This window comes from Perna viridis, chromosome 7 (genome assembly GCF_037379345.1).
Source record: "Perna viridis isolate PV_CMFRI_1.1 ecotype Kerala chromosome 7, ASM3737934v1, whole genome shotgun sequence".
Taxonomy (NCBI): domain Eukaryota; kingdom Metazoa; phylum Mollusca; class Bivalvia; order Mytilida; family Mytilidae; genus Perna; species Perna viridis.
In genome coordinates, this window is record NC_142451.1 from 878,423 (window position 1) to 906,244 (window position 27,822).

At 33.0% G+C, this 27,822-nt stretch overlaps 2 protein-coding genes across 4 annotated transcripts in view; one reads left to right on the forward strand and one right to left on the reverse strand.

Moving 5' to 3' along the window:
* LOC148610875 (uncharacterized) overlaps positions 1 to 27,822 on the forward strand; it is a 92,714-nt gene that overhangs the window by 5,453 nt on the left and 59,439 nt on the right. For 2 of the 3 annotated variants that reach the window (XM_088590724.1, XM_088590726.1), the window contains exons 1-8: positions 10,887 to 11,021; positions 17,490 to 17,564; positions 17,850 to 18,021; positions 19,988 to 20,293; positions 24,351 to 24,405; positions 25,736 to 25,800; positions 26,310 to 26,363; positions 26,803 to 26,880. In XM_088590724.1, coding sequence (XP_088446850.1) covers positions 17,523 to 17,564; positions 17,850 to 18,021; positions 19,988 to 20,293; positions 24,351 to 24,405; positions 25,736 to 25,800; positions 26,310 to 26,363; positions 26,803 to 26,880 — 772 coding nt within the window. In that variant the 5' untranslated portion in view covers positions 10,887 to 11,021; positions 17,490 to 17,522. Of the gene's footprint in view, positions 1 to 10,886; positions 11,022 to 17,489; positions 17,565 to 17,849; positions 18,022 to 19,987; positions 20,294 to 24,350; positions 24,406 to 25,735; positions 25,801 to 26,309; positions 26,364 to 26,802; positions 26,881 to 27,822 lie in introns of those variants that run through there. The other variant, XM_088590725.1, reaches the window with a different exon arrangement.
* On the reverse strand, positions 1,382 to 7,795 carry LOC148610876 (uncharacterized). Its single transcript, XM_088590723.1, has 7 exons — positions 7,565 to 7,795; positions 6,501 to 6,550; positions 5,931 to 6,039; positions 5,534 to 5,598; positions 4,899 to 4,955; positions 3,769 to 3,825; positions 1,382 to 3,322 (listed from the first exon to the last, which is right to left on the reverse strand). The coding sequence occupies exons 1-7, from the start codon at positions 7,663 to 7,665 to the stop codon at positions 2,793 to 2,795; spliced, it is 969 nt and encodes a 322-aa protein (XP_088446849.1). The 5' UTR covers positions 7,666 to 7,795; the 3' UTR covers positions 1,382 to 2,792.

Sequence of the window (27,822 nt, forward strand, 5' to 3'; positions counted from 1 at the left end):
AGGATAGAGCAGATTTATGGTTTTCCACAATCTTTTCTTTTGAGAGTGTGGTAGCCTTGGCACACATTGACCTACTTAAAACTTTCACTCTGAGAGAGAATCAATGTCTTCTTGTTCTCGTTTAATCCATTTTTTGCATAGTCATCCACGGCAAGAGTTTTTTTCAAGAACAGTCAGTGGTTTTGCCTTGAAGTTCTCAATCTCGACGTTCTGCAATAGCCTTTTGTAGCTGAAAATTTTGGATGCAATGGGTGAAGTATAGGAATATGAAATAATTGGTATGGATTTGTCTTTGAAATATGGGGGGATTTTGTTGGTAACGTTTTTGTGATGACAGATGTTAGCAAAATTAGTTGCATCTATACCTTTTTTGACAAACGGTAGTGGAAGAAATGATCGTTTTTCTTCCCCTCGACTTTTCACACAAACTGGTTTAAAGAGTCTTTGGAAACCAATATCCAAAATGATGGCAACAAGTCTGTATAATGATGAAGTAGAGTCTGAATTATGAGTGTCAAGATTTGTTTCGTAAAAGGAGCGTAGTAGAGTGAGAGGTATAGAATAGAGTTTGGTTCTAATGTGATGAAGTTCAAGAAGACTTTGTATGAAAGGAAGGAGACCATCTACGGAGACATCATGTAACTTAGGTGACTGTTAGTGGCGATGGCCATGACTCCTTTCCCGTCTTCGATTTCTGTCAAATAAGTTCATCACATTTATGCTATTGTTATATTGGCTTGAAAGTTTAGTTTTCTATACTTTTGATGTTGTCATTGCATCTGTAAGGTATTGCAGTACCTAGTCTTCGTATCCAATACTCCTCTTTCTCCCTACGATAGTTTTTACTTAGAACCGGACTGTTCGTACGGAATGAAAAGAAAGTAATCCAAGGACAAAGACAAGAAAGGAAAAACCCACACACACAACAAAAAAAAACATTCAGAGAACACGTAAGAGGATGAGAAAACTATGACACGGTGAACAAATCGGTTCTCATGATGCAGATGGATACATCGTAACGATCTACACGTTCTACACGTTCATGGTGACGACCATAAAACTTCTGAAGTGATTACTTCAATCTTGTAGCAATATAACCCTGTCCCAGAAGCCCAACTTTAAGAAGTCCAGTGCGGTACAAAAATCTGCTTAGTTACAGCAAGCTCTGGTTGTGATATGTAAATCCGTACGCAAGTGCTGACGTGATATCTGTTTCCACAGATGACAAGATAGTTGACAATACGGAATAAAAAAAACTTCGTTTGGTCAATTGTTTTCCTTTTTCATTGATTTTAGTTTCTGAGGAGAAATTTTCTAAATGTTATATCATTAATAATAGCGAATAAACATGGAAAAGGGTCAATAACATGGGTTAACAAGCTGTACTGCATTCTGGGATTGCAATTGTTAATGGAGTTCCTCATTGGTCAAATCATACTTTACGAGGACGCTGCGACGACGCAACATTGTAACATAAACATTTGACCACATATAGATCCCATGCTTAACACTTTATCTCATGTCAGAATTTGGCTGAACCTAATGTTTTGAAGATATATGCAAAAATCTTCTGACTGACCCCCGTGTTCTATTTTAGGAAGGCAGCCATGTTTTTCGATGAATCAAAAATCCCAACACAAATTCTATGCAGAACGCCCTCAGCAACATTCAAACTAAGTTCGGTTCTAATTTGTTTCGTAGTATCAGAGGAGATTTTGGGAAGTATAAAATTAAAAATAGCAGCACAAAAAAGTTGAAAAAAGACAGCAACTCCTGCATGTCTGAACAGATTAATACGAAAATTTGACGGAAGATAGTTCCCAGTATGTTGAACACTTGTTAGCCTACGTCAGAATTTGGCTAAAACTAACTTTTTTTTATAATAATATAATATTTTAATATTATTCTTTGACTGGACCCTGTATTTTATGTTTAGTAACAGAACAAACATCCCCACATCAGTTCTATGCATAATACCCCAAGAAACATTCATATCAAATTTGGTTCGTTTCTAATTGATCCAGTAGTTTCAGAGGAGAAGAGTTTTAAAGAAATAACATTAAAAAGATTGAAAAAATGTTGAAACGGGCAATAACTCCAACATTGCGCCATATATTAACACGAAAATTTGACCACGGATAGATCTCATCATACTGAACACTCCCCATGTAATAATTTGGCTAAACCTCATGGTTTTTGAGAAATATGCAAAAAAAACTCTGTCGGACCCCTGTTCTAATTTTAGTAACAGCGGTCATGTTTTTTCGACGAATAAAAAATGCCCATATCAGTTATATGCAAAACACCCTAAGGAACAGTAATACCAAGTTTGGTTCAAATTGGTCAAGCGGTATCAGAGGAGAATATTTTTTTTAATTAATAACGTTAAAAACAGCGTAAAATAGTCGAAAAGGGCCAATAAATCCAACATGGCTCAATAAATTTACACGAACATTTGACCACAGATAGATCTCATCATGCTGAACACTTACTCATGTCAGAATTTAGCTAAACCTAAAGTTTTGAGATATATGCGAAAAACTTCTTTATGACTATATGTTCTATTTTTAAGAACGTTTTTCTACAGAACAAAAATCCCCACACCAATTATATGGACAATACCCTTTGAAACATTCATACCAAGTTTGACCCTAATTGGTCCAGTAGTTTCTGAGGAGAAGGCTTTTGAAAGATAGTAAACGACGACGACGGGCGCCAAGTGATGACAATAGCTCACATGGCCTTCGCTCAGGTGAGCTAAAAAAAAGTTGTAAAAACTGTTAATTCTTTAACTATGAATTTTCAGTATTTGGAATTTCATAGCATGTGTCTACTTCTAATCCCCGCTCTAGAGAATTATAGGGATGTAAATATTCTGCATTGTTTTGTTCTGAACTATCAGTGTCATCGTTTTTCTTTCTGTCTTTGTTTCTGCACCTGGTCGGCTTGTCCTCCATGTCAGAATGAACGTTGCAGCCCTCGCTATACGTATGGACATCTGACGCCTCGGTTGTTTGCATGTAGCCTTGTTGTCTACTTTTGATACTACTAGAATTTGAACTTGATGACCCATCTATAACTTCCAAATATGGATTTTCCTCAATTTCTCTGTTACTGTGTACATCGTCATCATTTATTATGTGATAGTGTATCACTATGTCTTCCGGTTCATTGGGAGCGTTTCTGTTCTCCTCATTCGTTATCTCCTGTCTTCTACGTGCTTGTCTTCCTTCTAGATACTTCTTACAAAAGTAGCAAATCGCTATAATTACAACAACACCGGTAGACGGAGCTGAGTACAACAAAAATTCTAGTTTGAATCCTACAAAGATAAAAGAATACATTACATCAATTGAAAGTTTTCTGTTTTTATCTGTATCAATAACGAAATGTGTTGTCAGGTTGTATATGATAGACGTCTACGTCATGTATTGTGATTCAATGAAGTTTTTGAAGCACATTAGCAAGTTTTTTCTCAAACATTTATCAGCCTTTCAGCCATTGAAGACTATATTCAGGGTGCTCTACCAACTGAACGCACCGTGCTACTTTTTTACCATTAGAATTAACAGAGGGAGAAAGAGGTAATTAAAATCAGTTTGTTAACTTATGGAACAAGAACTTTGCTTTTTTGGTATTTATAAAGACCATATAATTTTCGCTGAATTATACGCATATTTAAGGTTCGCTTAATGTTAAACTGTTTAACTTGCTGCTACTGTAATGATTTAAGTAAGTTATAGCAAGTCGGTAAATGATATATGTTACCTCCCCCTGCTGACTCTGTCATCATGCTCAATGTTGTAACTTTCGTGCCCTCCTGTCCTAAAATAGATATATAACTCCATTTACTTCCATATTTATGTCATGAAGGGTGATATCGAAATTACGAACTGATCAACTATAGATCTACATAAAAGCAATAGTCAAAAAGAACAGTTTATATAACAAATGGCAATATGAAGGAAAAACCGGAATTTTTGAAACAACTACAATGGTCCTGACTTGGTACTGATTTTTCCGAAGGAAGTGGTGGGTTCACAGTGGGTGGGTAAAACAATGTTTTATAGCGCTATTTAAACTTTCCGCTTCCATTACGGTTAATTATTCCCCGTATTACAATACAAACGGGCAGCATAAAATTGACACCGATCAAAATGGGTAAAATCAACAGACAGCATAGAAGATATGAACGATAAATGATTGAAACTAAAAGGAACTTGATACAATCAAAATACAAGTTTAACAAAGTATATACTAACTTCAAAATAAGACTTGAACTTTGTGGGTAGACGCGTGAAGTTCAAGATGAAAATGATAAGATACGGGTAAAAAAATACAGAATATAAATGTGCTCACGCCATCATCTACAATCTGTTTGTCAGAAACAGAATATTCCTCAGTAAGATCTGGATATCGGAAGCAAAACTTTTAGACAGCGTATGAGTCGTATTTTTACGTGTTTTCAGCGTCATATCTTGACCTACACTTAGAAATCTATAGTAAAAGAAAACTATTGACCAAACTTTACGACAAACATTCATTCAGAAATGTTAACTTTCCTTTCATCTCTGGCAACATCCCTTCAGCACCTGCGTATGGAGTATTCATATCACAACTCATACGTTATTATTACTACTTCATTTACAAGGGAACCCATTCTCTAAATTTAGGATTATTAATGGAAATATTATATCAAATTAACTTTATCTGTATGTGGTATTTATTACTTTATGATATTCACCACCGATCAATATTAAACGATACGTACCACTTTTCTAGTCATTATCATTTCTTTTTTGTTTGTTCTTTTTTTTATTGGGTGGGGGGCTTTTTCGTAGAGAAAAGTACATAACTAGAATTTCCATTTTGATAAACGTATGAGTAAATTTGCTTACCTGGGGATAAAGGTGCACTAGAATTATGGTTTCTCTTTGTAATAAACGTTTGTGTTTCTGAAATATGATTTAACATTAAAGTAAGATAATGTCCTTGTACTGAAATGTTACTGAAAGGAATGGACTGATCTAGGTTTTGTATCTGGGCAGGCCTGATGATAACTATATGCTAATGGTCTTTTTAGATATTTCTAGTATACTTTATTTACAAAATGGATAATTTTACCATGAAAATCATATTGAAATGCAATTTAACAAAACGCAACAGTACAAAACTCAGATTGAATATCATCTATATATGGGAATTCTTATACGGGATGCCCTATGATACAAAACTCCATCATTCTCAACATGATAAAGAAGCGTTAACATGGATCTAGGAGAAGTCATTCTTTTTTTTTTCTAACAAATAATTATAACATGACCTTTCAATGGAAATCATTGCGTGATCCTTCAATACTATCAAACTGACTATGTATATATATATAGCAGATTTTCTTTAAGTGTCCATGTCTTTACTCATTAATTTCAATCCATTACATCCTAATTGGGAATATAGTTTTGTACTGAAAGAAGTTATAAAACTATTTAACAGAAGTGGACCACAATGCTTACAACAGTTAGATAGTTGTTACCTGTTATTGCAGTTGATGTCGGGGTCGTAAATTTTTCATCAATACATCCATAGATGTGATGACATCTATATTGAATTAAAAAATGCATGTAAGATAGCAGTGAATAAAGCAAATAGTATTCTATATAATTACATGGTGCATTTAATAAAGATGGTGGTGCATCTTATATGTGAGGCTGCATTACGATACATTAAAATCATTACTTGTACTGGATCTGCAATTACGTGTAGATTTAGATGTATATTTCTGCAGTAATTTTTTTTTTCAACTTTTAAGTTATTTTAATTCATATATAAAGAAGTCGCTCCATAGAATCGAAAACAGACATGACAAGTGTTTGGTTCTGTTATTATCCGTTAATAAGACGATGTCAAGTTAGTTATGAAAAATGTCTTACCTTTCTCTAGCACTACATTCACACTCATCAATACATCTGGTTCCATAGTAGTTGTGCGTACATGGATAGCAGGGTTGACCTTGTACTGACGTGAACCCTCGTCTACAACCTACAAAATATATACCTTTTCACTCCATTCTTGTTACCTCTTTGTTAACTCTTCATTTCCCGCATAACGCCGCACAATGAGTTGACAATGGAGGAACACTGTATCTCTGATTCGAACATTGCTTACAAGTGCAAGTATAAGTTTACAACGTTAAGTCGCTCTGTTAGGTATAACTCCTAGGAGATACACTGTATCTCTGGTTCGAAGATTGCTTACAAGTGCAAGTATAAGTTTACAACGTTAAATCGCTCTGTTAGGTATAACTCCTAGGAGATACACTGTATCTCTGTTTTGAAGATTGCTTACGAGTGTAAGTATAAGTTTACAACGTTAAGTCGTTCTGTTAGGTATAACTCCTGCTTGTTTCAGTATGACTGACTACCTTGATTTCTTTAACGTAAGTTTTCAATGATTTTTTTATTATTATTATTCATCGTAATCTCCAACCCTTTTATACTTACTTATACATTTATTATCAATTTCTTCGAAGTCCGCACAGCATTCATACTTACTGGAATAAAATTCATAATGTTTAAGTATTTTTTTTAATTTTAATTATGATAAAAGCCGTAGATAAAAGATAAAAGAAAGTATAAAAACGCTTTATAACACTAAATAAGACTAGGGTTGGGGATTTTGAATCGGAAGAAAAAAATAAAAATATGTCTATTTCTATCAAAATGAAACTTTATTTGATGAAAAACAATAACATAAATAAGATCCCCAAAGAAATATATATTTTCATAATATGGTAATGAATATGCAATAGGAAAATCACATTCTCCATAGAATCTTTATTGTATTATATATGGTGAATCGGTAATAGGGATGTAAAATGTAGAATCACCATTGTCTTGTGTATGGTGAATCGGTAAGAGGGATGTAAAATGTAGAATCACCATTGTATTGTGTATGGTGAATCTGTAAAAGTGGTGTAAAATGTAGAATCACCATTGTATTATGTATGGTGAATCGGTAACAGGGATGTAAAATGTAGAATCATCAGTGTATTGTGTATGGTGAATCGGTAATAGGGGTGTAAAATGTAGAATCACCATTGTATTATGTATGGTGAATCGGTAACAGGGATGTAAAATGTAGAACCACCATTGTATTGTGTATGGTGAATCGGTAATAGGGATGTAAAATGTAGAATCACCTTTGTATTGCGTATGGTGAATCGGTAATAGGGGAGTAATATGGTGTCAAAGCTGCAAAATACTTTTCCTTGCCCAAATGTTGGCATAACTGAAACTGTGACCCATTGGAAAACAATACAATCGAACAATCTATGGTATCAGCCAGTATGTATCAGAGCCTTTTATGTAAAATTCTATGATGGAGCAAAGGTTACATTCATGTATTGTACCAGAAAATAATATTTTACTATTTTATTTTCAATACAAATTAACAATATCCTTCTCTGGTCCGTACACTGACTGTTATTGTTACTTAAATTAATAAAATGTACTTGAACATCTAAGGCATGGAAACTACTTAGAACTACGACTTTGTTAATACAAACCTCTGCTTAACGTTTTTACAAACATTAGTGTCGCCATCCTCCAGACATAGAATTAGAACAAAAACATGAGATAATATGATTAAAATCATGACCTCCATCATTAATTCCTGGTATCTAACTATTCATTCCTATTATTCATTGATATACAAGGAAACAATGTATTGATGCTTGTTTACTCCGGAAATGTGTACAATGTCGTTCTCATTGTTCTGTCAATTGATGTGATGTTGTTTTTTTTCATGTTCTGTCATCATAGAAAAAAAAGACAAACATTATAATAAGTGAAAAAATTGAAGATGAAGGTAGAATGTTATAGTTTGGTATAATTTGATGCGATTGCTTTGGTAAGGTCGTTCATAGCATTGTTGATGGTCAAGATTGAAAATTGCCCAAAAATTTTGTTTCCAAAAAGAAAAAAATATGGGAATAAACAATTATAAAATGGACCAGATTATTTAAAAAAAATAGTATTGAGCCCTTAAAGTTTCCGCTTTCAAACTGGAATTTCTGATCAGAAAAAAAAATTATTGAATATGACGTCCATATGCATAAATATGTTGGCGAAGAGTTTTAACTGAAATCACCAGTGTGGACGTTGATCGATGCTCGGGCGATGAAGAGAAAAATAATCATGAGTCAACGGCAAAGCGCTATTATAGTTGACACCGGAAGGAGTATCCAGGCAAACATTAAAATAAGAAATGAAAATTAAACCGATTAAAATTACAAAATATAAATGTATGTGTATAGACAGTTTTTCTTAATCGTAATTGTAAGAAAGGAAAAGATGGTTTCACCGGCTAATTGTGGAAGAGCTGACAGACTCTAGATTTGACGAGAATAGATATGGTGAATATGTCAAAGAGATAACAACACCGTCGGGGTGGCAAATATCAGATTAAGGTCACCTATAGGTCGCCAATGAACGATCAGGAAACCCTCACGCCACAGGGCAAGCTGCAGCCTACCCCAAAACAACATTATACATAGGTACAGCGAATTGGTTGCTCTTTTGCACTCCAGCATCATAAAAGCAATTGAAAGTAAAAACGAAACAAGACACACAGAGGCCAGCAAAATCCTGACTTGGAACGGACGCAAATTTATAAATAGCGGCAGGGTTAAAATACTTTATAAACCCCCTTCCTTTCCCTGTGGAAAAAAAATACACAATTAAACACATCCAAAATAGGTTCAACTAGAAAAACTATGAGCAAACCTCAATTGGTGATAACCCCGCTTTCCCAGAAATCATATTGGATACCCATTAAGAAAACAAAATAGGAGATCGTGTAATAAATAATCTGCGTAAGTTTCATCAAATTCCATTTAGCGGTTTTAGAAGAACAGGGGGAGGACGAACGGACACACAGAATACATGGATCTGAAATTTGAAGGGTTTTTTTTTCAATTCACAGAAATTATCCAATAAAGAATCTGGGTATTATTCTTACTCTGTAAAGATCTTAGTAGTGAAAAAGTTCAAACAAATTTTGTAGATTTTCACTTGGAGTAAAAAGGTACTCATCCAATTGAGTAGTATATGGCCAGTGAATTAAGCAGATATGATTGATGTCCTAACTAGTATCATAATCAATATTTAGACTTCTAGTTTCTAAAAATGATTTATTAAAGAATGCATGTAAAATCTATAAACAATTTGCTGAAAAAGGTAAAAATCTTCGGACGAGTAAAATCTTCTCTTTCTCGACCGTATCAGCACATGATATACACATGTAACTAAATCTTACGGCAAGCCGTTGTGGAATTTATTCGCCATTTATTGATATTAATAAGTGTTTAAAAACATGTTAATAGATATTTATCAATATGTGTATAAATGAATTATTAATATCAATAAATAGATGAATTAGTAACTTGTTCATAAATCATTTGTTGATATAAATAAATTGAACGAATTATTAACATGCTAATAAATATTGATTTACGTGTTATTTAATCTTATTCCAGATTATGTATGCCGGCAATAACCAATGAAATACGCAATTACAAACACTTTTCTGACCACTATTAAACCACCTATAGTGACACCCTCTTTATTAACACGTTTTATTGATATCGATAAATGATTTAATAACATGTTAAGAAATATTTATTAACGTGTTGAAAAATCATTTATTGATATTTATTTATTAACATGGGAATATATTATATATTATATTTATATAATATATTATATATTATATTTATTGATATATTTATTGATATCAATAATTAATCCTTAATATCAATAATTCATTTATTGATATCAATAAATGACTTATTGATATTAATACATAGATAATAAATTCCACAACGGCTTGCCATAACATCTAAACAAATTGCTTCAGAAAAAAATAACATTAAATATTGCCAAGATATATTTTAATGATAATAGGAATAAACTCTTTTGGAAATACGAACTTGTTATATGTACCTGGTAGTGCCCTACTCCAGCATTGCTAGAGGCTAATTGTCTGGCAAGCTATTTTCTTATTGGTACCATCCTTTGGGTATGGAGGAAAGGAATACCCAGGTCGACAACGACCCGTTTAGCGCCAGCAGAGACCTATAATTGCAGGTCAATGGCTCCAGTTTCCGGTTTTTACAACATTCCTATATATATTACAGTGTATCCATATGCGCCATGAAAACTGAATGTGTTGTGCAAGAAAATTTTCCCGCCATCTTTCTGTAGTGCATTTCAACTTAATTTGGCCTATCAATTTCTTAAAAAGGCAATTTTACAAATACTTTGATGGCTATTTCTGGGGGTTATTGGGTATAAATACTAGGTTAATGCAATAAAATCTCTGCGTTTTTTTTTATGTTTTTTTTTTGTTTTTGTTTTTTTATCTTGTGCCACACTTTACATTCATTTTGCTTGATTCTTAGACGGAGAGCTACTTAATCATTTGAAATAACTTTAATCGGCATAATATCAATTTATTGCACAATTTCCTTAAATTTATAATGATTCATTCTACTGTCTAAAGGTCGCATTTAATACATGTGTATGGTAAGCCAAGTGGACAAAAATCAATATTTTGTAATATAAGAAAATATTTTTAATATTAATATTTATTTTGTAATATTAAAAATTCATTTTCTAATATTACAAAATTCCGATTTGTAATATAATAAAATATCACACATTTTGTAATATTACAAATTGAATCTGTAATATTAGAAAATGAATTTGTAATATTAGAAAATGAATTTGTAATATTAAAAATGATTTTGTAATATTAAAAAATATTTTTTTTAATATTAGAAAACACTCATTTTTGTCCACTTTGGCTTGCCATACATGTGTATGTATTTGTTGTTCAAGATATGGGCCGAATGTGTTTATGGTACGAGTTGTCAAGTATTAAGGAGCAGTAACATACTGTATTACAATTACATGTACAAACGGTGGAGGAGGAACTTGAATTGGGTGGAGACTGTTTGAAAGGTTTTTACTTTGTTATATATAAGCTGGACAGATACTTTAATGCTGTGCTTTATCTTAACGGAAAACACGGTGTAAAACCAAGTTTTGATTTTTTACTTTCATTTTCAACAGACAACACTGTACAAGACTATAGTATATAAGGACTTTATATTACAGGGACTGGCTACTCCAAACAAAGTCTATATAATGTATCTGTGCCTCCGCGGTCTTTACACTGGTTAAATTCAAAGCCTATATGCTTTTCATTTGAATTATGCATACCGGGAAGAAGCTTATGTTGTATTGTTTTGTAATATCGACGTTAAATAAAGCATAAATTTGTATTGTATTGTATAGAAGACAAATTATTCTGGATTTTAGTTATTTAAGTTACAAAATTGACAAATTGATAATGACAAAGTTATAATAAAAATACTGTGGTCAATTTTAAAAGAAAATCTCATCAAAATTATGAACACTAACATACCCCCCAAAAAAAGATAATAACCCCCAAAAAGAAATTGCATTTGGTTACAGACCAATTAAGAATAAAGATCAATAAAACAAGACATTTACATAGGAAATCCAAAACTAATTCAAAATTGAAAAGCAGGTACAAGCAAATGATAATATCAATGCAGTCAGGCGTGCAAACAGCATATTTGAATTATATTGAACAAATGATTTTAGACTAACCATGTTGATGAACCTGACAATACTTACAAAAAACAAATACCTAAAAACCTGTTTCCTTATATTAAAAGCATGAGAAATGATAACTCAGGGGTTGCACCACTGAAATAAAGATGGCATACTTACATTGAACACCAAAGAAAAAGCAAACATCCTTAATGAGCAATTTCAGAAAGCATTCACAACCAAATCAACTGCAGACCTAATACCTGTTAAAAAACCATCACATCATACTGAAATGGAAAGAATGAAACTATCAGAACAAGGTGTAAAGAAACTACTACACAACATCAATCCAAACAAGGCTACTGCACCAGATCAGATGTGGCAGAATACTTAAAGAGACAAAACTGAAAAGAATATATTTGTACACCTGTCACTCTTCTTTTCCAAAAATCAATAGACGCTCACATCATACCTACAGACTGGAAACATGCAAACATCTGTCCAGCGTTCAGAAAAGGAGGTAAACATGATGCTGTTAACTACCACCCAATATCCCTTACATGTATACTCCGTAAAGCAATGGAATATACCATAGCTAGCCAGGTAATGGAACATCTTGAAAGAATGATTTACAAGATGGTTTTAGATCTAAATGCTCTTATGAGACTCAATTAATATCATTCTTACAATTTCTTGCAAGAGTTAATGACCAAAACATACAGATTGATACCATTGTGATGGACTTTGCCAATACATTCATCAAAGTCCCTCACAAAAGACTATTATATAAGCTGAAACATTATGGTACAGAAGACAATACTTCAAAATGGATTCATGATTTCCTACATGATGGCACACAAACAGTTATGCTTGATGGTGAACAATCAGAAAAAAATTCAGTAACATCAGGAGTACTGCAGGGCACTGTGCTTGTCCCTGCACTATTTCTCATATATATTAATGATTTCCTAGAATATAACACAGTACATTAAGACTCTTTGCAGACAATAGCATCATCTACAAAAACACCAAGAATGCAGAAAATGCATGTAAGCTCCAACAAGATCTAAATGCTGCAACAAAAAGGAAAAAAGATTGGTTAATGTCGTTCCACCCTGACAAATGAGCAATTATCAGAATCTCATAAAAAAAAGAAACCAGTTGACCATGACTACATCCTTCATGGGCATACACTGAAAATAGAAACATCTACTAAATACCTAGGATAACTATACAATCAGACCTAAAATGGAATAAACTTATAGACAATATAACATCAAATGCAAGCAGACAATTGAGCTTCTTAAGATGTGACCTCAAAGTACCATTGAAAACAGTAAAAGAAAGAGCATACATTTCACTAGTACGACCCAAGCTTGAATACAGTGCCTGCGTTTTTGGACCCACATAAAAAACAACAAATTAACCAATTAGAGATGGTCCAAGAGATGGTCCAACACAGAGCAGCTCGTTTCACTTGCAACAGATATCATAACACCAGTTTTGTCTGAGACATGACAAATTCAGTCAAAGAAAGACACTTATAAATTTTCACATTATCCATATACCATGAAATAATAATAATAATAATAAAATCTTTATTTCAATTGGGTTACACAGTTAGTTTACAAGCTAATCTTCCCTGAGGCCCTCACACACAAAAACTATATCTACTAGAAATTAAAAATAAACAACACAACACAAAAACAAAAACAAAAGCTGATTTGACAAGACCAAATCACTTTAAGATAATACAATATAGAACATTAAAAAAAAACAGTGCAGACAAATTCCTTCCTGTAGTGGATGACAAACAGAACTAATTTATAGCTTTTATCATCATTAAAATATTTAACACTCCTTTGCAGGAAACCATCTAATAATTTAGGACATATGCAAGTAGTATTGTTACAATCTTGACACAATGAGAATAATGTAAAATAGTTATTGTTTTTTGTCAAATTTTCTATGGCCATTTCTTCTTTGCCAGATTCTTGGCGGTAAAAATTACAAAATTTCTGTTTGTGGCCATAATAATTACAGGAATAACAGACAACTTTGTGACTGTGCTTGCAAGATCTACTATTATGGTTTGGTTCCCCACATTTAGTACAAAAATTCTCATTCTTCGTATCATAACCTAGGATATTGACATAATTATTTACCGATTGTAGGAAAACAGATGTTCCCTTTCTAGAAAAGTGTAACCCATCTTGGAACAGATAATGCAAAACTACCATTTTTGTCATGAAAGTAATCATAATGGTCAATGAATTGTATGTTCAGGTCACTACACATCTCCCATAACATTTGAAACAATGGAACATGCTACCAACATCTGCAGTTCTCTGTACTACAGTAAACAGTTTTAAAGATCAGATTATCACATCTGCTCATTCACATATTGTCTAAACAGCAAGACATGTACATAGTTTAAAAAAAAAAAAAGCAATCAATTTTGATTAAAAAAAAATATTTTCACTGTATATAATATTTTATTTATATATACCACCAAACCTCTTTCAAAACTTTTAACCTGTATACTCACAGCTTTTAAAGAGGGTCTTCATTCTTACCACAACACTGGTTACTCACATAGTGTTATTAATTCAATGTGGATCCTGAAAATTCATAAGATGTTTTGGACAACCTTACTTCAAGATTATTATCAGAATGTAATAGATTTAAAACCTATTATTTTTCAACACTGTATACTTCTATTCTCCAAACTCAGTTAAAATCCCGACTCAAAAACATTATGCATCCTTGTCTCTCAAAAAAAAGGTGGTACACCTAGATACAAATAAATAGTTCTTGGTAGAGAATCCTCGTACTTTGTAAAAAATAATTCCAAATCATCTTCCAAAAGGAGATGTTTTCACAATCCTGGAAATTTTTATCGACAATATGTTTGTCCAGTGTAGTGGACATTTTTTTTTTTTTTTTTTTTTAACAAATGGTTGGCATTCCAATGGGAACAAATTGTGCTCCTCTACTTGCTGACCTATTCCTTTACTGTTATGAGGCTGACTTTTAGCTGATCTGATCTGAAAGAAAGAACATTGTTTAGCTAGTTCCTTTAATCTCAGTTTCCGCTATATAGATGATGTACTATCATTAAACAATCCTTGTTTGGGGGATTTGATATATTGCATCTACTCCAAAGAACTTGAGATGACGTATCCTACAGACACTGTGAAGTCAGCCTCATATATTGACCTACACTTAGAAATCGATGGTAAAGGAGAACTATTGACCAAACTGTAAGACAAACGTGACGACTTTTTATTCATCATTAAACGTCCCATCAACACCTGCATATGGAGTTTTCATATTTTAACTCATAGGTTATGCCAGAGCTTGCCATAACTATTCAGACTTTGTTTAGTGCTAGACTTCTTACAATTAGGCTTCTGGAATAAGGTTATGTTGCTACAAGATTGACGTCATCACTACAGAAGTTTTATGGTCATCATCATGAACTCTTGGAAGGTTACGGTGTATCCATCTGCACCATGAAAACTGATTTGTTCAATATGTCGTATCTCTCCTTTCCTCTTTTGTCTACCCTGGACTTAACTTTTTATGAGCAACTCGGCGACTGTTTTTAGAAAAGCAGAGGACACTTACCCTACTGGTGCACCTGGGTCATGCTGTCATTTTTTAGTAGAGTCCAAGTTGCTCATTTACTTTTGTTACTTTATATGTATTATTTTAGTTATTTTTTGTTCTTTGTTGTGTTTGTCTGTTTTCCATGTCTAGTCTTTGTCCCCGGATTACATTCTTTTGATTTCCATTGGTTCCCTTGATTACTCTTTCATCACTTATAGTAAAAGTTCTTTTAAATTTATCGGGTAGCCGCTCATGCAAACAGCACGTAATAGTCAGCATAATGACAGAGTGCAGAAATATGAAGATAGATAGAAGGGTATGTTCTCATAACATTAAAATATAATAAAAATGTCAAAATTTACCTGTAAAAATCAATAATTACTTATTATTTATCAGTAATTGCCACAGGGAAAATTAATGAAATTGGTCAACTTCTAACTTTTGTTCACTGTGTTTGTTAAAGGCTACTCCACTATGCCATTGAGTCATTTGTTCTACCTTTATACAGTATTATAGCTACATTTGTATATTGTATATGTTACAGGGCAAATAGGAATCCAGGACAATCTTGAATCCTCCTAAGGCAAATCAGAATTCCAATTTGTCTTAGTAGAAATTGGAATTCTGATTTGCACTTGTTAAAACCAGTACAAATCAGAATTCCAATTTCCACTAGGACAAATTGAAATATCCCGATTTGTACTAAAGGGATTCTGAATCCTACTGTATTTCTAGTAGGATCTAGAATCGTACTAGAAATTGAAGTTAGTAGGATTCTGGATCGTCCTGGCATTTTAAACTATAAAATTTGTTTGAACACTGAATTCAAACTACATTTAATAATATTTTTTTCAATTGAGCTACATGTATAATATGTGATCAAGTTAAAACAAGAAAAACACAACTTTTTCAATATTTTGAACAATTTTCAATTTTTCTTAAGGAGCACTTTACTTATTATATTGCAACACTTAGTAAGATTCTGTTTGTGGCATTTAGTTGAACATATTATCTTTGCTTTCCGACACAAACATCTCTAAGTGTTACATTTGCATGTGGATAAAAGTTGACAGTCATTGTGGCAAATTACTCTCATGTTCCACAAGTTTTTCATAAGCATTATCATTATATAACACCAACACACCTTCAGTTTTCTCTTTTATTTACATGTATTATAACTTTAATGTACACTCATGTAAGTTGGGAATCCTAGGGCAAGGGATTTAAACCAGTGCAAATCATAATTCCAATTTTACTAGGACAAATTGGAATTTGAATTTGCCCTAGGAGGAATCCGGATTGTCCAGGATTCCAATTTGCCCTGTAACATATATTTTTACTTAAAATTGAATGTAAAATAACATGTAACAATTAGAAAAATACCTATTATACTTACTATTTCATTTATATGACACTACATGTACCTTTCAATTTATATTCATTTTTAGGTGAATACAATTTGGGAAATGCAAATTATTTATGATTTCAGTTTTACATCTTGTTATCTTTGAGATTGAGTGTATATTACTATTTTCACAAGACTAAAAAAATCCCAGTGCTAACAGCACTTTGATTATTGATGTCGGTCAAAAGCTCAATAGAGCTTATGTTTGTAATTATGTATTTCATGCCGACTCTAAATAAAACTTATTTATTATGTATTTATTTATTTATTTATTTATTTATTTATTTATTTATAATAAGTGAGCGATCAAAGTATCTGTTGAAGGTTTGAAATACTGGTACAGTAAAAATACTGCCTAGACAAAACATTTCAAAGTTGTGTTTTTAATTTGATCTGCATTACTCAGACATTTTCAAAAAAGCTACTTTTTGTTGCAGAAATTGAAAATTGATATTGAAAAAAACTATTTTTGATGAGAATGATGTAGGATATTCCACAGATGAAATATCCTACATCGAACTCAACAAAAATAGTAAATGAAATGAAATCTATCTCAATTTTCAATTAAAAGAGAAGCTTTATGCTTAGCTTACACTTTAAGGCTAATGCCTACTGCATATTAAAACCTGTTTTGACACTTCAAACCATTTACATGTAAAGTTTTGGTAGAGTTAGTAGCTTTTGGAGTGGAAAGGTAGTAGATATTGTTTAAAATTGGTATACAATCAATTTTTTTATTATTCTGGTGGGATAATATGTGTTTGCTACCTTTCCATTTTAAAGAGTAATCAAGGGAACCAAGATTCTAGCAGAAATCGAATGTTTTACTGTAGGTGCTGAAGTAATGGTGAAATGATGAATTAAAGATGGCGCAGACACTGGTCTGGATGGTTACACTTCAGCTGCAGGTACATATAATATATAACTATTCTGTCCATCTCTCTGTTCCTAACAATATTTCTTCATGATTGTCTTTTACACTTATCTTATCTAGGTTAGTCAGTTTTACAAAAATTGAGTATAATGTGTTGGGACAAACCTAAATAGTCAAGGATCATTGAACTTTCAGATTGATGAATGAAGATTTCTAAGAACAGTCATTAAATTGACTGCACCAATGTAGCAAAACAGATGAAATTCTACACCTGCTTAAAGTTAAGTACAGATTTTAGGCATTTAACTATGTTTTTAAGGTTGCTTGTTTGATGGCAGACTATGTTCCAGCAGTGAAATGCCCTGATCCTGCCCTGTGGGACAGAATAGGGAGATATGTCTGTCCTGGTAGGAAATACTTCTGTCTCTGGGATCAGGTTGAGCAGAATTATGGAGAGGAATGTTCCATAAAGGAAAGACTAGAACAGAAAGGTGAGAATTTATCTGTAGTAAAACTGGCCTATATTCTCTTCAAGTTTTTGATGGACAAAATTTCAATCGATTAAGACAAACCACAATAAGAATATAGAAATAATGTATTGTACATGTACATGTAAGTACATTGTTTTTGGGTGAGTTGTAATTTTTATGGTTTGTCAAAAGTCAGTTAGTGGATATACAAATTCATTGTTGTCATCGTTGTCGTTCATCAACTTTTTCAAATATCTTCTCTGAAAACACTAGACAGAATGTAACCAAACTTTGGGTGAATGTACCTTAGGGTACTTTTAACAATACTTGAGTTGGGATTTTTTACCTTGAAAAAAACATGGCTACCATTACTAAAAATAGACCATAGGGGTCAAATGGCAGAATTTTGCACATATCTCTAAAGTAGTTGGTTTAGCTAAAATCTGGCAGAAGTAAAATTGTTCAGCATGATGGGATGGACCTATGCCAAAATTTTCAGAAAGTCTCGTTGACGGATGAATGAGTCATGGGTCCTGAATTTAGATTTTTTTTCCCAATTTTGCATTTCCAACTTTGAAAATCTAGTAGGAGGATGGACTGTAACCAAACATAGCATGAATGTTTGTTAGGATATCTTTAACAATCTGTGTGATGTTTGATCTGTTGAAAAACATGGTCACCATTATTAAAAAATGAGGATTTGAAGCCAGTGGGTTTAGCCAATTTTTCACTGGATAAAATTGATTAGCATGGTGAGACGAACCTATGCCGAAATTTTCATGAAGATTTGTTGATCAGTGTCGGAGTGATTGCCCTTGAAGAGTCTTAAATGACTATGAGAGATTTATTATGCAAGTAGAAACCTGACAAATTTCTAGGAAAGGTTAAGAGTACAGCTTTAGAAAGCTAAAATGACTATTTTTGACCAGGTGAGCAATTCAGGCTCTCTAAAGCCTCTAGTTATCAAGAAAATCTGGATCCATTTTTCAAGGTCAAAGGTCACAGTGTCAAATTAACATTTCTGATCATCCTTTTGAGCACTCTAGAAGCAACATCATTGAAAATGATTTGGACCAAACTTAATGTACATGAGTATTTTGTCTATGTGGGGTTCGTGTACCCTAGGAACCAAATTTATATTGGGATGCCACAATCATGTCGACTCTTTTCTTTGCCTTTTAAGGTCTAGTTTGTACTTTAACAGCATAATACGCTTCCGAAGGGAGCGTTTATGGTTGTATTATCAACATGGTTCTGTAGACTTATGGCAAGAAAAAGCATCAATATCTGGTTTGTACCTGCATTTTCAGGAGCTGACAAAACAGCATAATGGCAGCTTCATTTATGTATACTTGTATATGTGCCATTAAGAGCCAAACCAGTCTTGGAAAATGTTTGCTAACTTCGGTAATTAAATACAAATCGAATCATAGCTTTTCCAACGTAGGGTTGGCCTTATAGTCTGCAGTATGGTGCCCAGATGTTTACAAAAATTACAAAATCAATATTACCCATAATTCTCAGGTCATAAAAATTGCGAAAGGGTAATGAACCAAAATGAAACAAAAATAAACGAATCAATTCGATAAGATGAAACAAATCATTATAAAAACATAATGAAACAGAATGAAGCGAAATTAAATACAATGAAAGAAATCTTTGAAGACTTTTCGCAAATTATAAGAACCATAATGTTAACCAGTGCCGGACGATTCGACCAAAAGACATTTCGGACCATGACAACCAATAATTTCTTATGAATGCCAGACATTTTGGCCAATAGACATATTAGACTATGACAATTAGTATAATGCATTAGGACAAATATATATCATTACAAAATTAACCATACTTGAAGGTTATAAGTATAATATATCAAATCAGAGCTGACAAAACTTATCAAAGTTGTTTTTAATTAATGTTTCTGCTGGAGCATTAACATGTCTCCTCTTCATCATAATAGTGAATGTGAATCTTGTTATTTAAGGGAAGAGAACTGTTTTAAATAATAGGAATCTCAACAGCATACCATGTAACACCACTAACTATCAACCATTCACATTTAATGCCAGTGGAAATACTGGGTGTATCTACCAGAAATCATTATGTACAGAGGAAGGTCAACTCACTGTAAAATTTAACAGTACCATAGAAGATACACAGTGCCGCTGTGATTACAACGGAGGTTATGCTCCAGTTAGTCAGACAAAGGACCCGTGTTATTGCGTCCCAGCTTTGGAGGATTGTACATGTTATAAGAAGTCATGTGGTACTGGTGAAGTTTTGTTATCAAGTAAGTTTTTAAAAAATTCTTTAATTCATGGATTTTTACAGTGTATTATTATTGTCACATAATGACACATAAGTGTCATAGAAAAAAAAAAATTCATAAGGTTCTTCATGAACCTGTTCCTAACACCTCAGAGGTCAAATGATTGTCTTTGTTCAATGTGTTGAAAGGAAATATGATCAAAAGCATGATTTTGTTTTAATATTGTCAGTAGCATCAAAATTAGCAAATTATTTGACTTCTTATACATCTGTCTTTGTAGTGTAGCATTGTATGTCCATCTGCTGTTCACTCTTTAGGCAATAAATTAAATATGCTTTTAGCAATTTTCATGAAACTTTAGTTAACTGTTGATAGATATTGGCATAAGCTCTTTTTCCAATTTCATAAATTTCCAGTTTGACCTTTTTAGCTCTCCTGGCCAAAGGCCATGTGAGCTATTGCTGTCACTTGGCATCCGTAGTTGTCGTCGTCGTTAACAATTATACAAAACTCTTCTCCTCTGAAACTACTGGACTGATTAGAACCAAACTTGGTATAAATGTTCCTTGGGGTATCCTGCATAGAACTGATGTGGGGATGTTTGATTCGTCGAAGAACATGGCAGCTGTTACTAAAAATAGAACATAGGGGTCAGACAGTAGTTTTTCACATATATCTCCAAAATTGTTAGGTTTAGCTAAATTATGACATGGGTAAAAATGTTCAGCATGATGAGATCTATCTATGGTCAAATTTTGGTTTTAAACTGTTGAGTCATGTTGGAGATATTGCCCCTTTTCAACGATTTTTGCTATTTGTAATGTTATTTCTTTCAAAAATCTTCTCCTCATACATTATTTGATCAATTGGAACCAAACTTGGTATGAATGTTTCTTGGTGTATCCTGCATAGAACTGATGTGGGGATTATTGATCCCTCAAAAACATGACTGCTGTTACTAAAAATAGAACATACAGTGTATGGGTCAGACAGTAGTTTTTCGCATATAACTCCAAAACCATTAGGTTTAGCCAAATTCTTTCAATAGCTGAAATTATCCTCATTATTAGGACTACAAAAGTTTTGAAGGATAAAAGTTGTCAGATGAGGTTTCACTAACCACTTCTAAAGTTTCCATTACTTTACATGTTAAACAAGTAATTTTCAATGTTTCACTGTGAATTCCCAGGACAAATGACACCTGAAAGTTGCATACCATTGCGACACTTGGAAAAATAGGCTTTCAAAATCATTATTCTAATAGTACGATGACCGTAGAAATTCTTCACAAAATTTACTTAAATAAAAAATACTGAAAATCAACATTTTTAGCTCACCTGGCCAAATGCCTTGTGAGCTATTGCCATCACTTGGCATCTGTCGTTGTCCATCATAGTCATTAACAGTTTTTCAAAACTCTTCTCCTCTGAAACTACTTGACCATTTTGAACCAAACTTAGTATGAATGATCCTTGGGGTATCCTGTATAGAACTGTTGTGGGGATTTTTAATCCATCGAAAAACATGGCCGCCATTACTAAAAATAGAACGAAGGGGTCCGACAGTTGTTTTTCACATATATCTCCAAAATCGTTAGGTTAAGCCAAATTTTGATTGGGTAAAAATGTTCAGCATGATGAGATCTATCTGTGGTCTAATTTCCATTTTGATTTGTTAAGGTCTCACTAACCACTTCTAATGTTTCCATTACTTTACATGTTAAAAAAGTAATTTTCAAAGTCTCACTGTGAATTCCCAGGACAAATGACATCTTAAAGCTGCATACCGTTGCAAAGCTTGGAAAATAAGGCTTCCAAAATCATTATGCTAATGGTACGATCATAGTAGAAATTCTTCACAAAATTTACTTGAATAAATAATACTGAAAATCCACATTTTTACCTGTTCTGCTAACTGACAGCATGGAGGCAAATTACTCACACATGTAAACAATATTCATACACTTTTGTAGTTAATTACATATATGATTTTAAAGTACACATTCTCAGCTTTATTTTGACTACTTTTAATCATAATACACACAAATAATGCACTTACAATGCATATGTCTAGGTTCAGTGTGTTTTTGGTACTACATAGTGGGGTGGCCATTTGACCCGGAAGTGGTTAGTGAGACCTAAGCCATGTTGGAGTTATTGCCCTTTTTCGACGTTTTTTTGCTATTTTGAATGTTATTTCTTTCAAAAATCTTCTCCTTTGACACCACTGGACCTATTGGAACCAAACTTGGTATGAATGTTTCTTGGGGTATCCTGCATAGAACTGAGGTGGGGATTTTTGATCCATTGAAAAACATGGTCGCTGTTATTAAAAATAGTGCGTAGGGGTCAGACAGTAATTTTTGGCCAATACCTCCAGAATGGTTAGGTTAAGCCAAATGTCATGGGTCAAAGTGCCATTACTAAAAATAGAACGAAGGGGTCCGACAGTTGTTTTTCACATATATCTCAAAAATCGTTAGGTTAAGCCAAATTTTGATTGGGTAAAAATGTTCAGCATGATGAGATCTATCTGTGGTCTAATTTTCATTTTAATCTATTAAGCCATGTTGGAGTTATTGCCCTTTTTGGATGTTCTTTGCTATTTTTAATGTTATTTCTTTCAAAACTCTTCTCCTCTGACACCACTTGACCAATTGGAACCAAACTTACTTTGAATGTTCCTTGGGGTATTATGCATAAAACATATGTAGGGATTTCTGATCCGTCGAAAAACATGGCCATCGTTACTAAAAATAGAACATAGGAGTCGGACAGTACTTTTTCACATATATCTCCTAAACCGTTAGGTTTAGCCAAATTCTGACACCGGGGTTAAAGTGTTCAGCATGATGAGATCTATCCGTGTCAAATTTTCATTTTGATATGTCAAGCCATGTTTGAGTTATTGCCTTTTTCGACGTTTTTTTTTGCTATTTTGAATGTTATTTCTTTCAAAAATCTTCTCCTCTGACACCACTTGACCAATTGGAACCAAACTTACTTTGAATGTTCCTTGGGGTATTATGCATAAAACATATGTAGGGATTTCTGATCCATCGAAAAACTCGGCCATCGTTACTAAAAATAGAACATATGGGTCAGACAGTACTTTTTCGTAATAATAGAACTGATGTGGGGATTTTTGATTCATTGAAAAACATGGCCACCATTAGTAAAAATAGAACATAGGGTTCAGACAATAGTTTTTGTATTTATCTCCAAAACCGTTAGGTTTAGCCGTATTCTGACATGGAGTATAAGTGTTCAGCATGATGAGATCTATCTGTGGACAAAATTTGGTGAAAATCTGTTGACCCATGTTGGAGTTATTGCCCTTTTTGAACGTTTTTTTTCTGTTTATGATGTCATTACTTTTAAAAATCTTCTCCTCAGAAACTACTGTACAGAATTCAGTGAAGTTGACATTTTTGTTTTATGGGGTATCCTTAACGGAATGACAGATTTTTGCTTGCTGAAAAAACATGGCTGCCATATCTAAAAATAGAACAAAGGGGTCAGACAGCAGATTTTTGCATACATCTCCAAATCTGTTAGGTTTAGCCAATAGCTGTCCATTACTGAAATGATCCTTATTATAAGGCTTACAAATGTGTCCTATGAATCAAATGGAGTCAAAATTGTCTGACAACTCCTTGTTAGAATTATTGCCCCTAAAAGGCAAAATTTAACCAGGTGAGCAATTCAGGCTCCTGGGAGCCTCTTGTTTTGTTATTGGAGTTAGTTCATGAAATTTTCTGCTTTTGTACATTAAATCATAAATGCCTTGGTGGATTTGACTGCAATAACTTTTTTGTACACTGCTTTTGGAATAGAATCCTATTAATAATGTATATTTCTGAGGAACTATAATACTAAAAAATGGGGCATATTGTAGCCTTAAGTGCTGCTATTAACAGACCACTCTTTCAAGTATATGAACTAAGGTGCGACAATAATTTGATAAAATGTAATAACATTTAAATTTAATTACAAGTAATTGACAGGTTGTGCTAATCATTCACAGAAATCCGCAAGTTTAACAAAAGTTACTTAATGTTTTTTCATCATTATGATAGACTATACCTGCATCAGTCAACAGAAAGCCTCACAGACAAAGCCCTGCTCAGAAATGTAAGTAAATATACACTCTGTTATGTTAATTACTGTGGTGATTTATTTGGGAAGGTCATGTCAGTCTTCAGCTGTACTTTGAATTCAAACTGTTTTAAACGAGTTGTAGAATGAAAGCCGTTTGGAAGAAGTTGTAGTTTTGTAATTACTATATACCGGTAATGCCATTTTGTTTTTAAACTTATCATGTTGTTGAATTATGTTTGATAGACTTATTCAGCTGTAAGAATGCTAAATATTCCAAATTTTCAATAAAAAGGGGATCTATCAAAGAGGGGGAAATCCATATGACCACAGATTCATGTGAGCTAATATCTCATTACTTTGCATCTGTTGTGGTCATCATTGTCATTAACATTTCCATTGATATCTTCTTTGATACCCTTATGAGATAAAATAAAGAAGACTTACTACTTTAGCTAAAGGGCTATACATGGTTTTCTTCTCATGCTATAGGGTCAAAATTAAAGGACAACTCATTTTTAAAGTTATTGCCCTTGCAAGGATAAAAAAACCATGATACATACAAAAAAAACTTTCAACTAGCAACATGATACTTATGATAAGGCCTACAAAGTCTCTTTTGGATTAAAGTTGTTAAATAACTCCTTTTGATAATTATAGTCCTTTAAGGACAGTTTTTTTGTATGCCACACAACCAAGTTACAGAGAGTGTAATGTTTTTGACCTGTCTGTCTGTCAATTCATCATTAGGTTTTTTATACCCTGCGCAACGAAGTTTCTAGATAATAGCATGAGAACAGTTGAAGGATTTATTTAGATGTTCAGACGTTCATTTCTATAAAATATAGCTTGGGTTTGATATTTTGTTTCCTTTAAAAAGATTTGCCACCCTTTTTTGTGAGCTATTGCCATCACTTGGTGTCTGTCATCGTTGTTAAAAATTTTTCAAAACTCTTCTCCTTTGACACTACTTGACCAATTGAAAACAAACTTGATATGAATGTTCCTTGGGGTATCCTGCATAGAACTAACATGGGGATTTTTGATCTGTCGAAAAACATGAAAAATAGAACGTAGGGGTCAGGCAGTAGTTTTTCACATATGTCTCCAAAACCGTTGGGTAATGCTAAATTCTGACAAGATAATAGTGTCCAGCATAATGAATTATCCTTAGGGTATCCTGCATAGAACTGAGGTGGGGATTTTTTATCTATATAAATTGGAGAAATAAAACTACTGTAGCCTCTACTTATCAAGATGAACATGAATTGATAAAGAAGTGATTATTAATATTTGTATTCTGTCTTTATCATTTGAACTGTAAACAAAACAATATTTATCCTGGGGCATTTGATTTTGATTTTAGAACATTTGAAATCAGAACCAATCATGTCATGCCAAAAGTCAGCCAGATAAAAGAACCTGAGCAAGGTAAGTCTCATTAAAGGGATCTGTTTTTGTTTACAAATCAGGAGTCAATGTACAAGTATTATGAATGAATCAGATACCACTAATATAATATTTTGATACCTTCCACTACCAAAGTGGTTTAAACTTTTCAAATCAGTAAAAACACACAGTGTATGGGATGTTAAATGATGGTCTTGTATGGACTTCACATACCAAGTGTATCATAAGCCATATTAATTTACTTGACTTCTGTCACATTCCAGTTATGGGTATTATACTGTCATTACTTTCGTCCAAATGCTGATAAAGAACCTTTTTCTGTATGTGGTGTTAAAACATATATTTACTGAAGTTTGTGTAGGGGTATCATTAGAGGTAATGGCTCACAGATTTCTTATTTTTTCCAGGTAAGTGATTAAGGGTTTGAAGAGCCTCCTAATTTCTTTATTTCAACTTGTGACAACCACAACTCATGTAGTATGCGTGGTAGTACATGGCTGTGATAACCCCCTGTGACATTTATTTTTCAGAAAAAAATTATACACCTGCTGTAATTGTGATGATTTTCTTCATATTATATTCAGGTAAATTTTATAGTTTACTAATTTGGTTTAACAACAGCTCAGGCAGTTTTCGTTACAGATCAGTTTAATAAATGTATTGTATGTTTTATATTATGCTTCAAACTTTTTAGTAGTATTGAATTTTTTCTTATGATAATAATATCTCATCATTAGATTGTAAAACTTAGTACACATATTCATCATAATATATACTTATTACAATGTAGGTCATTTTGTGGCTCAGTCAAACACTTCATGATTCACTGTGCATAGATAATGTGATAGTATAGCACCGTACATCAGTTTGTAAGGATCAAATTTAGCTATTTTTCAACGATAGCTCTGCAAGTCTTCTTTTTATGTTGATTTATTGAAAGTAAATATCAGGCAAGAAAGATGATGTTTGTATTCCAAGTGAATTATTTGCTATCAGTAATATATAATCCTCTTATGTTTTCAGTTGTATCGTACTGTTTGTATATAAGAAGAAAGAAGATTAAATCCTTACTGGATATAGTGAGCAGTTATTGTATGCAAAGTAAGTAATAGAGATACACCAGCTACAATTACTGTATTTATTGTATATCTGAATGGTACAGCAATGTCTTTATTTCTCTCAAAATTTATGTACAATAATACCAAGTATATATTTAAGTTACTGGTTCTGGGAAGAAATCATTTGTATCAATTACATTTTTTAGAGGTATCATTTGCATGACATGTTTATTATTGTCTATTAAGTTACAATTGCCCCAAAATGCAAAGCTCATTTTCCTGAGTTTAGCTGTGTAGGCAATCTGTCCAGTCCCTGTTGTACATGTAGTTCTGTGAATGTGATGAATATATCTGATAAAAGTCAACCTTGCTAAAGTAGTCATTGCAGATTCGCACAAAACTTACCTCTTTCTAAATTACACTCATTTTAAAAGGAATGTTAGGCCACATCTACAGCTGACGCTAATTTGCTTAGAGATATAAATGATTGCCAATGTACTGGATATTGGCAAATACAGACTATCTAGACCTGTTGCCAAAAATGAGCAAGAACGACATTCATTCTTGAAAGTCAATTTTGCTAACAAAGGTGTAGATGCTACAAGCATAGTCAATAGCCTACACCATAAAAGTGTTACATCACAGGTTCCTCCATATTTTAAGGACTATTCAGTTCCACTAATGTCCTACACCCACACCAAACAAATTAAAGCCATAATTTTTAATCATGAGAAGGCACTACTTAATCTCCAACTTGCCAGCTTTAAATCACCACCTGACTGTGTATGTTCCTTTTCACCCTTTAACTATATTCCTGCTGAACATATCATCACTGGTGACCTTAATTTCATTGACAATGCTGGTTTACAAGATATCCTTGCTAAAGGTCATAACATAGCAACCAGTAAAATGATTACAAAATTGCAAATTTGCGTGATTAGAAGTGTTTAAAGGCAAAATACACATACAATAATGAAGAAAATCA

Coding starts and splice junctions, on each gene's coding strand:
- LOC148610876 (XM_088590723.1), bottom strand. CDS start 7,665: ATGATGGAGGTCATGATTTTAATCATATTATCTCATGTTTTTGTTCTA. Junction 5,599..5,930: donor GAATGTAGTGCTAGAGAAAG/GTAAGACATTTT, acceptor AATTCAATATAG/ATGTCATCACATCTATGGAT. Junction 4,956..5,533: donor GACATCAACTGCAATAACAG/GTAACAACTATC, acceptor ATCATATTTCAG/AAACACAAACGTTTATTACA.